At 36.1% G+C, this 12,326-nt stretch overlaps 2 protein-coding genes across 4 annotated transcripts; one reads left to right on the top strand and one right to left on the bottom strand.

The window, feature by feature from the left end:
* The first annotated feature begins 1,181 nt into the window (after window positions 1–1,181).
* Window positions 1,182–3,955, top strand: LOC133803930 (ornithine transcarbamylase, chloroplastic-like). Its single transcript, XM_062242074.1, has 5 exons — window positions 1,182–1,465; window positions 2,157–2,491; window positions 2,821–2,952; window positions 3,070–3,345; window positions 3,595–3,955. Exons 1-5 carry the CDS (start codon window positions 1,252–1,254, stop codon window positions 3,775–3,777), a joined length of 1,140 nt encoding a protein of 379 aa, XP_062098058.1. The 5' UTR covers window positions 1,182–1,251; the 3' UTR covers window positions 3,778–3,955.
* A 1,563-nt stretch (window positions 3,956–5,518) lies between these two features.
* LOC133804682 (auxilin-like protein 1) lies at window positions 5,519–11,422 on the bottom strand. Of its 3 annotated transcripts, none has more exons than XM_062242827.1 (8): window positions 11,278–11,422; window positions 10,786–11,196; window positions 7,006–10,223; window positions 6,788–6,885; window positions 6,637–6,702; window positions 6,449–6,538; window positions 5,960–6,136; window positions 5,519–5,769 (listed from the first exon to the last, which is right to left on the bottom strand). In XM_062242827.1, the coding sequence occupies exons 2-8, from the start codon at window positions 11,142–11,144 to the stop codon at window positions 5,734–5,736; spliced, it is 4,044 nt and encodes a 1,347-aa protein (XP_062098811.1). In that variant the 5' UTR covers window positions 11,145–11,196; window positions 11,278–11,422; the 3' UTR covers window positions 5,519–5,733. The 3 variants fall into 3 exon arrangements, with proteins under 3 accessions (XP_062098811.1, XP_062098812.1, XP_062098810.1); XM_062242828.1 differs by having other exon boundaries at window positions 11,283–11,417; XM_062242826.1 differs by having other exon boundaries at window positions 10,786–11,419.
* Between the last annotated feature and the right edge of the window lie 904 nt (window positions 11,423–12,326).

Below are 12,326 nucleotides of genomic sequence, written 5' to 3'. Positions count from 1 at the left end.
TGAGATTATATATCCTTAAAGCTTTTTATATATATTTAAAAGTTAAAAAACACGTTCACTTCTTAAATAAAATTAATATTTTTTAAAAATGATAATTACGTATATTGATTATATTCATTCTTTGTCAATTTAAGCATTTCGATTACATTTTCTAATTATGTAAAAAATAAAATGATTCTATTCTCTTTCTAATTAGTTTTAGTTAACAATATAATAAAAATACTATTATAATTATTCTATCTTTTATTTTCATTCATTTCTCTATTAATTTATTCTAATTACAATTACAAATGTAGTAAATATGCAATAAATGGAACGTGTCACTCACACCTCTGTTCTAAGTAGCCTTCTCGTTTTATATAAGATGAATATAAATAGTGTTTCCCTACCAAACACATATTAACAATAAGCACTGTGATAATTAGCAATTCCAGAAAGTTAAGTTACGGATGCCTTGAGGTGTGGTACTCTCTCCAAGAATACCTTAGCTTATTAAGAACATTTCAAATAAGTATTTGATAAATGGAAACTAAAAGAACTTGATTGCTACACCATGCAAGTATCATGTGCGAAAGATGTGGGTGTTTCTCTGATCTCGCATGTCTCTACCAAGTAATCTGAATTGTTTAGGGTTTGTGATCAAGTCACTTTTAATGAGATAGACACAAATTGGCACACGATTATGCTAAGAATACTTTTCAGCAATATAATAAGACAATATCATTGGCGATGACCATCAACTCAACTCTAATAAGAGAATCAATACAAAGAGAAGGATGATTAGGACACCATACAGTATGATATTCATCTTTAGATAAAGCTAATTTCGCCTAAGAGTGAACAACAAAGTCTGGACAATACTCAAAAGGATAAAATAACAAAGTCATTACAGATTGAAGTGATCTCTCTATCAGATCAGCACTTCCTAGGTAAGAAGAAGGCATACACCGTTGATTAATATCACTGACATCCGACTCCAACATTTAGAATTCACCTAATTAATCACAAAAGTGCACTAAAGAGGATTAACAAATAAATAAAAATCTTCACAATAGAGAAAAGGAAGAAAAGAATGAGAAATTGAGAACAATTTCTCTGTCAGGGGTAATCAAGTAATTTCATGGGACCCACGCTCACACTGTGTGCGGCATTGGGGTCTGGTCTTGTTTGGTTTATATACAAAGCGTAAAACCCCTGAACGAAAGCATCTTCAGTCTCAGTTGAGCTCTACAGTTCCCAACCGCAACAAAAATGGCGGCGTTTTCTTCACTTTGTTCAATCCGAGTGGACCAGCCCTCTCTCTCCTCTTCGTTATGCTCTCCCTCCGGCAAGTCTCTCCTCCGATCTCCGTTATCTTCCAGGAAGTTGTCCGGCATTTCGTTGTCTTCTCCGGCTCTTCGTGGAAGAATATCATCGTGCCAGGCCTCTTCTGCTACCTCACCTTCATCATCCGTTAACGGAAAAGGTCAATGATTTTCATCAATATCTAATCCTTCTTCTTACTGTTTTAGTTCTTGAGAGTTATTTTCGTTGAAAGAAGTATGTATCAAGACTGGACATTCTTGCTGGTTGGATCGTTTTTCACTTGAATATTAGGGCTTATGCACTCTGTTTTTATAAATTATGCAAGAACTACCTACATTATATGCTTACAACTTATACTTGCGGTAGGAAGTGGTTGAATTAGGTTTTATATTCAAGGCTGTGTTATTCAGCAATGTAGCTGACTACTCGTGCCTGTAAGTGTGTGAAATTGGTCGATTAGGGTTTCTGACTAACAAAAGGCCGCCAATTTAGTGAGCTTTGCGGTAGAAAACTCAACGTGGTCTAACTGCTGATTTTTTTCGTTTTTGCCTACTTGACCCATTTGTAAAAAAATTCGAAAGTATGCTATATGCAATTTCTAGTTTCAAATTGAAGAGTCGCATGCACAACCAGATATGCGAACTGGTTATAGAAATATCTTAGCTCACTGAAGTAACTATTCGCACTGAACATGATGGGAAAATAGTGCTAGAATTTCACTCGTAAATGAATTACTGCATGGAACTCTACGGAGATGAAAATATGGATTAATTTCTGTCAAAGTAAATATTGGCCTGTGTCAAATAGCTTTGTCTTATCTATTATTTTGTTTGCCTTCTTTTGACGTGCAGTGATATCAGAGTTGAAAGATTTTTTGCACATTAACGATTTTGACAAAGACACAATAATGAAGATGTTAAACCGAGCTGCAGAGGTTAAGGCAATGCTAAAATCAGGGGAGAGGACATTTCTCCCCTTTAAGGGAAAGACAATGGCTATGATCTTTGCCAAACCCTCTATGAGAACACGTGTTTCATTTGAGACTGGATTTTTCTTGTTGGGAGGTCATGCTATATATCTCGGACCTAATGACATTCAAATGGGTAAGCGGGAGGAAACTCGGGACATTGCTCGTGTCTTGTCTGGCTATAATGACATTATAATGGCCCGTGTCTTTGCTCATCAGGTATGCCGGTGAGTTTCTGATGTTTGTAATTGTTCCACCCACGCAACCAGTCAACCATTGAGAATTAACAGTGGATAATTTATTCTTTATCTTACCCTCTTTCATGAGCTGAAAGTGTAACCTATTAGGAAGATGAAATGTCATTAACTTATTTTTAAAAATAAAATATATATATATATTTATATATATGAAACACTTGTCTATTCAGAAGAGAAGGGAGAAGAAAAAAGTGAGAAATAGTTGTTGGTACGCTGGAGTGCTGAAGCATTGTTGTAGCCTATGCACATGTGTAATTAGTAATTATATTATATGTGTATGTTCTGTGGCAGGACATTCTTGATTTGGCTAAATATGCAACTGTACCTGTTATCAATGGCTTGACAGACTATAACCACCCATGCCAAATTATGGCTGATGTTCTCACTATAATTGAACACGTTGGTCAGTTAGAAGGAACTAAGGTCAGTCCATTTTTCTGCAATCTTGTATGACAGTATGATCGTATACTCTGAATGTAATTTGTGGTGGCATAGGTTTAGTTATAATCTAATTTGATTTAATGGTCTTTTGTAATTTAGGTTGTCTATGTTGGAGATGGCAACAACATTGTGCACTCCTGGCTGTTGATGGCATCTGTTATACCTTTCCACTTTGTTTGTGCTTGCCCTAAAGGTTTTGAACCTGATATGGAAACAGTTAAGAAGGCGCAGCAGGCTGGTATTAGCAAAATTGAGATTACAAATGATCCAAAAGAAGCTGTTATAGGAGCTGATGTTGTATACTCTGATGTATGGGCCAGTATGGGGCAGAAGGAAGAGGCTGCACAGCGCCGCAAAGCTTTCCAAGGATTTCAGGTATGTACTGGAACCAAGTTTATCTGCAGTATTGTTTGGATAATGTGCATGTGTATAGTATCTATGTTGTGGATTTTGGGGTAAATCAGTTACACTTTCAACTAATTTTAAGTATGTTAATCTTATTTAGTTATTATCTAAAAATTCATTCTCTCTCTGTCATGAATAGCCGTGCAGAACATCTGCCAAGCAAGGCTAGGCTAGCATACGGTTGTTGGATTAATGTTTGATTGCTTGTTATTATCGCAGGTGGATGAAAACCTTATGAAATTGGCAGGGCCGAAAGCTTATTTCATGCATTGTTTACCGGCTGAAAGAGGGGTTGAAGTGACTGATGGAGTGATTGAGGCTCCGAATTCAATCGTCTTCCCTCAAGCTGAGAATCGCATGCATGCGCAGAATGCTATAATGCTTCATTTGCTTGGCGCTTGATTGCTATCAGCTCCATCGAGTTATTGGGTGGGAACTGCTTAGTTAATAATAAACGATGGACTTCTGCAGTTTATTTCGTGTTTAGATGTGTACAATTTTGTATCTTGACAACACACTTCTTCATTTGTGCGAGCCCAACTCTTCGGTTTTATGCTCCAAACTAGTTGATTCGATCTTACATTTGACCTCCTAAACCAATTTCCTTTCTAGCCGATATCGACAATCGAAGATTCGTGCATTTCCTTGTGCCTATAGGATTGGATTAAAAGTACTATGAATCTGCAAATCGTTTGAAAATTGAATGCACTGTTCAAGAGTTAAATAAATAGGGTAAGATGGGAGAGTTTATGATGATATCAATTCGGTGTAAAATAAATTGACTTAATCATTATCATAAAGTAAATTGAAATAATCAATAAATATTTAATATTTTATAATAATAATTGGGAAATTTGAACTTCAATTTTTTTTTTTTATCAAGTTCCTAAAACCCACAAATAAAACAATATGCCAAACTTTACAAAATATAGAGAACTTTACAAAAATGTCTCTAACATTCAAATAGCCCACTCTCTCTCCTTTCTTCTCTCTAGTACTACCATCACCTTTTGACTGCCATTAACACCATAAAATCTTTCATTGAATCACCCATTATTTATTTTTTTGATGTTTTAATTATTGAAAATCTAATCCAAAACTTAAATCCAATAAAATATTTACTTAAAACACTAATTTATGAATTTTGAATACTTTGACACAATATTTTATGATTTTATTTGCGTTTTATTTTTTTTCTCAAATATGGAAATGTGAAATTTGCATAATTTCGAGCAAAAATTATGTTAAAACGATGGTCCAACAAAAACTCATTATCGAATAAGAAAATGATACTTTGCGAAGGTCCCATGTAACTTGATTTTAGAGGCAAAAAACAATGCCCTGTGATGGTCCAATAACGATCCATCAAAGCATTATTTTAGAAGCTAAAAATGACTTATAGCGATGGTTTTACTTCAAATTTGATAAAAAAAACTTTAATGATGCATACTTTTTCATTTGATTGTCAATTTGAGATGATTTATATATATATTTTAGATCTATATGTTTAGAATATATAAAACATTTAGATTTTTAGTGTAGATCCTAAAATATTGATTATTTAAGTGTCAATCTTCACTATGGCCTTAAACGAACATATCTATACCAAAATTTCAAGTTTTATACACTCTAAATGTGTAGATTTAAAAGAAAATGCCAAAATTAGATGGAAAAAAAAACTGACAACCGAATAAAAAATTACAACTCGCCAAAAGTTTTATCAAATTTTATGCAAAACTATTAAAATACCATCGCAAACCATCATTGGCATAGTTTATGGCTTCTAAAATCATGTTTTGATAGACCATTATAGCATTATTGCTAAACCATCACAAGGTTTCGTTTTAGCATCATTTTTTACCTCCTAAAATTAAGTTTTTATAAGAAACCATCATTTTTTCCCTCTAAAATCATGTTTTAATAGACCATCCTAGCACCATCGCAAGCCACCGTTTTAGCATCAGAATCCTGCTCAACTGCGGAACCATGCATTGGCACATTTCAACTCAGGATCGTGCTTTTCCACATCTATAATTTTAGTACCAGAACGAATAGTACTTATTTATTTTTAATTTGATTACTAAAGAATGGACTTCTGTTTTCTTTCTTAATGCACGATTATGGAGTTACTTGGATCGCAGCATGACGCATCAATAATATATATATATATATATATATATTTCATGTAACATGGTCAAGACTATCCTATGACAAATAATAGAAGCCCCATTCCCGCTTAAATTACAGCCTAAATCCTAAAGCTGAAAAAGATTGGTGAAAGAATGCCAACAATATGAAAATGTTGCTATTCAGACCAAGTTTTGGAACTGCTCTTCCAAATGACGATGGAAAGAAACTCTACCGTTCTTCTACGTTGAATCTGTTCCAAGCCTCCTATAAACACCAAAGTAAGGCAGAAAAAAATTCAGGCCAGGAAGCTAGTATATGAATGTCTTCAGATCTTCCAAGATGGAGCCACCAAAACAACTTGAATTCGTTGTTTTTTAACTAAGCTAATAATGCTTCTCCAAATTGATAATGATACAAATATAAATTATATATAAATCATAACAAAGGAACGCACCTTTAAGAGATCAAAAACCTTTTCACAAGTGTACTTCTGCTGAATGTTGGCACCCCGTTGCTGCAGCTTGTCAGGATGAACGAAAAGTGTAGCTTTACGGTAAGCCTTCTTCACGGCAGCAGCTGTAAGGATGTCCGTCAGAGGAATTGGCTGCCAACCACTATCAGGTCCAAGGATCTACACAAAAGGGAACTTCTAATCAGAACCAATTTATGATAATTGCTAGCTATAAGTAAATCCGAATTAGATGGATCTAACATAACCAAAATCAATAATATTCATTTTTTTTCTCCGCCACTTCTTTTTGTCTCTCATATTGAAACTGAAACACTAAACAACTATACAAGTAGTTCAAAGTCCCTTCCACTCAAACTTCGCAGATATTACAAAATCTAAATGCCATGCTCCCTCATTAAACTTTTGATGTCATTAGCTAAAGACAAATATATGCATTGCATCTACATAAAGAGATAGAAGGTAAGACATTACATATTGTAGTGTTGAGAGCAATGCGCGTAAATTTCCCTCCTTGCCACCAGACCACCTTCTGACCTCGATATCAAGAGTTTCAGCTAATCTCTGCCACAAGAAAATTAGTTCAAGATGGTAAGAGACACTTCAAACCTTAACAGTCTTTAGCCAAAAAGTTCCTTAACAAAACAGAAATTTAAATTTACATGTCTCTCTGCTTGCTCCTTCTGTGCAAGTAGATCACGCCTATTCTTTTCTGCAAGAGCTTTTTCCTGAAGGAGACAAAAGAAGAAAATGAAGAAAGCTTGTTTTGTTTCAATATTGTAAGCTTAAATATAAAGGGTTCGATAAACATACCGCACGTTCTGTTATCCTATGATGCCTTTCTGACCTGGCCTTACACCTCTCAGCTGATTCATTAGTGGCTCCATCAAATCTCTCAGCAGTGTTGGAAACTGTTAAGCAAAATGTAAGAATTAGCATAATATGTATCTACAGTCTCCTTGAAAATGATATATTGATAGTAAGCTAAAATATTAAATTCTACGTATTCACTTCAGAACATTATTTATTACCATGTTCTGAAGAATTTGGGTATCTTGAAGTGCTTGCAGAACATGATCCTTTATGCGGTGGATTCTGCTTTCTTGCTTCGGAAGCAAACTTGCCAGACATGGCTTTTTCAAGGGCGCGCTCACGAGCCTCAGCTGTTGCTCTCTCCACAGCAGCACGTTGTGCTTTAAGTTTGGCTTCCTTATCAGGCTCTGAAGAAGTCTTTCCAACCCTTTCCCGGGCCTCAGCTGTTACCTTTTTACGAGCTCCGGCAGCTGCTCTTCCTGCAGCAGCTCGTTCCCGGGCTTCAGCAAATGCCCTTTCACGAGCTTCACGGATTGCTCTTTCAACAGCTATTCTCTCCTCTTTCGTTCTTTCCCTTTCTTTTGCTTCATTTATTTTTCTTAGGTGTTCTTTCTCCAGTTTCATGTCCTTTTGCAAACTACCACTGGTTTCACTCTCTTTCAGAGTGACAGTTGATCGATGACTCTCCTCATTGGTTTCCACACTTTGGCATGGCAGGGTTTCTTGATGATTATTTTCTTTCCCTTCCACACTTAAGCTTATTGGGGTTTCTTCATGATATTCCTGATCTTTTTCTGTACTCGAGCTTGTCCTTGGCTCCTCATTTGGCTCTATAGTTACCCCTTCTACTTCCGAAGTATCAGACAACTCAGATGCTTTCATAGTAATCCCATTATCAGCCCATTTTTGCTCATCACTACCCTCAGTCTCAGTGTTACTCTCGTCATCTACCTGACTCATGCCAAGAAAAGATTCTTTATCCTCAGCTTTGTCTATTTCTGAACCCACTTCTTCAACATACATTCTTGAATTGCAGACTAATTCAAACTTTGAGGCATCTTGATCGTCTGGATTTTGGATAAAATTACTGTCAAAACTACCTACATTTTCTGTATCAATTTTGTCCAAAAAGGCACTCTCCATCTTATCTTCCATTGGCTTCATTATTTTGGTGAGTTCAAGACCTTGGGAGAAGCCATCTGTTTCCGGTACATATCTGTCCCCCATGTCATAGTTCTCTTTAACAGATTCAAGTTTATTCCCACTTCCATTTGGTTCCAAGAAAGAATCACTTATCTCTTCGGATACTTCAACAGAATCATTTTCTGCATGCAAAGTAGATTTCTGAAATGTACTCAGGTTGTCACTTTTGTCCAGTTGGCATAGATCGTCAGCTGCCCCAAAATTGTTTCCCTGGTTGCATTGTTCCTCTAGAGTTGTTTTCACCTTCTCATCATCTCCTGGACTTGGATCGATTTTTGCTTCCATCCTTTCTATCTCTACCCTTTGACAAGTCTCTCCTTGTCTGCTCTCATTGACTTCCTCATGTGAAGCATCCTCTTCAAGTATCTTCTCATTTCCTCCAGTCTCTCCGAGATTATCATTTCCTTCAGATTTGCCATCATTGACAAGTATGTTTGCAATTTTTTTCCCAAGATGAAGTTCATATAGTGACTTCCCACTTATCTCTTCCCCATTAACTCTACTGACGAACCTTTGGCCAATGTCTTCTACACCATTGGGATTGATACGTTCCTTTTCATATTCTTTGGGCTCCAAGGCTTCCTCTTCTTTCTTATCCTTTCCAACACAATCCCATGTTGGTGATTGTCTCTTCATATAATCGACATCCTCCTGAAACTCTATTGGGTATTTTTCACATTTATTACTCTCATATAATGCTTGAGCTATCTTCTCATTTTCTCCCTTCGTCTGGGCAGCTTGTTTCTGATCAATTTTCTCAAGATCGAACACATCAACACCGGACATTGATTTACCACCACCCACTCCAAAGTCAGATGCTCCACTAACTCCATTAAGTCTACTGATTCCATTTTTTAGTTTCTCTGGGTGATTTTCCTCTTCAGCTGGTTTTGGTTTCTCAAATGCTTCCTGCTCTACTTTCTTCTCCTTCACATCTTTAAACTCTGATGATTTAATCCAGTTTTTATCAGAGTTCTCAATTTCATAAAATTGTTCTGCTGCCTCTAATGGTTCAGCATTTTCCTGTCTGTGATCCACTTGACTTGATCTAAGATTATTACCAAATGTTTCCCTGGTTGCTTCTTTGGTGGTTGAAACAAACTCCTGAACTTCAATGCCTGGTCCCATTGCATTTTGATTTCTTGTCACAGCAGAAACAGGCGATGGAATATTCACTTCTATGGTTGCAGACCACTGTTCACCTGTGTTCTCAACTTCGTAAAAATGCTCTGCAGCCTCTGATGCTTCAACTTCCTCCCACCTATAATCTACTTGGCTTGATGTTTTCATCCAAGGTGTTGTTTCCCCATCAACTTCTTCCTGAACTTCCAAGTCTGCAGTTACTTGAAATGGTCCAACTGGGCTCTTCTCTCTTGTCCTGGGAGAAACATGCAACGGAACATTTACTTCTTCACATAGTTCATGACTCTTCTTCTTTTTTGATTTGTTTACTTTGTAAGCAACCTTATCCTCCTTTCTTTCCTCAGGTTTCACTCCATCATTAAAACTCAATTTCACTCGATTTTGCATACCAGCCTTCTTTCTTTCCATTAACTCCTTTGCCATTTTTATCCTTGCTTGAGCCTCCTCTATTGCCTTCGTCAAAGCAGCTGCAGAGGTAGCAGCAACTGAATTCTTGTCTATTTCCTCATAGAAAAATGGGGGTGAATGAACACCAGAAGAACCTTCAGCAGTATCAGTCCTAAAAATTCCTTCAGCCTTGTCTAAGTTAATGTAAGGTGGCAGGCTTGAACAATGTTTTACTTTTGGTTTTGAACAAAGAGTTTCCGGTCGAACTTCATCTTTGTTAAATGACTTATCCATTGAATGAGACTTAAACCAGTTAGAATTATTTTGAAATTCAGCACCACTAACAGAAGTCTGTTTTCCAGTCTCTCCTGCTGGGACATCTCTCTTGACTCTAGTGACATTATTTCCTTCTGTTATCCCCTCACAGACATTAGCTTTTGGGACAGTGCCATTTACCTCTGAGAATACTGGCTTATCATCTTCATCAATTAAACGTGCATAGCCTCGAACAGCATGGAGCTGAGCTATATAAGTCGTTCCATTTGTCCCACGTGTACCATTTGCATTGCCATTGTTGATTTTATTGTATGAGACGTTGAATTTCTTGACTTGATGCACTGTTTCCCCTGCCATATCATGATTCAACTCGGTGATACTAGATTCCTTTGCAGCCTCTGGAGGCGATAATCTTTGAGCTGGTGTCCTGTATATTTGCAAAATATATGAAAAATAGAAATAAAAAACAAAAATACAAATACAAAATAACAAACACCATTTCATTCAATCTCTACCTCTACAAGTTGTGACTCTAATTCAAAATAAACTGATTCGGTTTTACTCGATAACATTACGTAATATACAAGAAAAAGAAAATTATCAAACAGAATGGCAAAAGAAGAAAAGAGTAAATAAACAGAACAATGTACCCCAAGTGAAAATTTATACAAGAAAAGTTTTTCTAAAAAAAAAAAGAAAACCAAGTTTGGTTCCAAAAGAGGAAAGTCTAAATATGAAAACCGCAGATCGACCTGTGCTGCTAAATGCACCAAATATCTAATACTACTCATCCATAACCATTCACTCAAACGAAAAAAAATATATATATATATATAAATGTATATATCGATCACATTCAAAATTGAAGGAATTTGATGTTTCGTATTTAAATTTAAAATAAGGAAATACAGTGTTCAGCAACTTTTTTTTTTAATTTAATTTAAAATAACAATAAAAGTGTAGAGTTCTAGTTACTGCACACTACATACCGTGCTCGCTCAGATTTTTTCCTTTTGTTTGTTTCGCGAGAAAATTCCTCGTAAGGCACTGCGAAATTTGAATCTCCAAAACCACCGAAAATATTAGAGTAGTCAAGGTTCGAGCTCCGAACATCGACCGAAATCTTCGGCTCATTAAGCTCCGGAACTTCAAGGAAAGGAATCGATGAGCCTAGAGACGTTTCAGAGCCACCAAAAATCTCGCGGTAGTCTTCGACGCCAGTCGAGAAATTAGGAACGCTAAACTTCGGCGGAGCAGCGAAAACGCCGTCGTGTATGGTGTTTCCGGAGAAGCTGTGGCCGTTAGAGAGCTTCTTAGGGAAAGCCAGAGACGAAGCTTGGTAGTCCATGGCCAGGTCTAACGCGCTTTCTCTTCTTCTTCTTTCTTCAGAGAAAGAAAATCTGCGAAGCCAAAGGAGGGAGAGAGTCAGAGAGAAAGACAAGAGGTTTCCGAGAAAAAGCTGTCTCAACTGTCAGACCAACCGTACAACTCGGCCGAGTCGGCGATTTTATTATAAGCTCGTTCTACTACTCGTGTACAGCCAAAGACTCGGGCGGGGATTAGCGCAACGGGTTACGGGCGGAGCCGGTGGGGGAGAGAGACTGTGACCTTGACCCAATGACCCTCGCCTCCCTCACTAATCTCCATGAAATTAATTAATACTATTGATTTGGTCTTGTCGTGTAGCATTGAACTTATTTGAATCAACTCCAAAAGAATAGGTGTCGTAGAAGGGTATTTTCGGTATTCAGTGAAAAGGTCTGGATAGATATTTATTTATTTTTTCAGGCAAATAAATTCATGTCCGTAATAAATAATATTGGGTCAATTCATTCCCTAATAATAATAATAAGATTGACTATTGGCTTCTATGGTAGGTTTAAATTATGGTTATATTATATATAGTTTATGCCTTTGGCAAACTAATAGCATCAAACTGATTTTATGAATATTTATATATATAACACGCACAATTACTGAGCCATTATGACATGAATCAAAAGTTCTGAAAATGAAAGACGGAATCAATAATTGTATTTATTTTTCTCAACTTTTCTATTACACAATTAAATGTCGTTAGACATTTTTGCTGTTACTTTCTCCAATACTTAATTAAGTTGATCAAATACACTTCAAAACTCCCCCATAGTTAGTTATTTCACAAGGATCTTCTTCTTGAGTTATGAAATGGTGAATAAAATATTTCACTTAGTTAAGCCATTGCAATTGACTAAAATAATCTTAACAAGTTTATTCGGAAAGTAAACTCAAAAGCTTAAATAACTAAGATTAATTTGATATGTAAAATTCATCTTAGACCTAAAGTTAGGTCAACAAGCAATTATTAGGTTTGTCTCGAATCATTTAGAACTAAAATGCATATGACAAGGCATCGTTCCTAAAAATGAGTGTAAATTCAAACTCGCCACAATTAAATAAAACAATAATTTTTTATGCAAAAGTTATATAATTTGTTGTACATTAAATTATAGAATTTGGAACAAAAAAATATGTTTTAATAATGCCATGT

This window comes from Humulus lupulus, chromosome X (genome assembly GCF_963169125.1).
Source record: "Humulus lupulus chromosome X, drHumLupu1.1, whole genome shotgun sequence".
In the NCBI taxonomy this organism is placed as follows: domain Eukaryota; kingdom Viridiplantae; phylum Streptophyta; class Magnoliopsida; order Rosales; family Cannabaceae; genus Humulus; species Humulus lupulus.
This window is presented reverse-complemented; position numbering and strand designations above follow the sequence as displayed.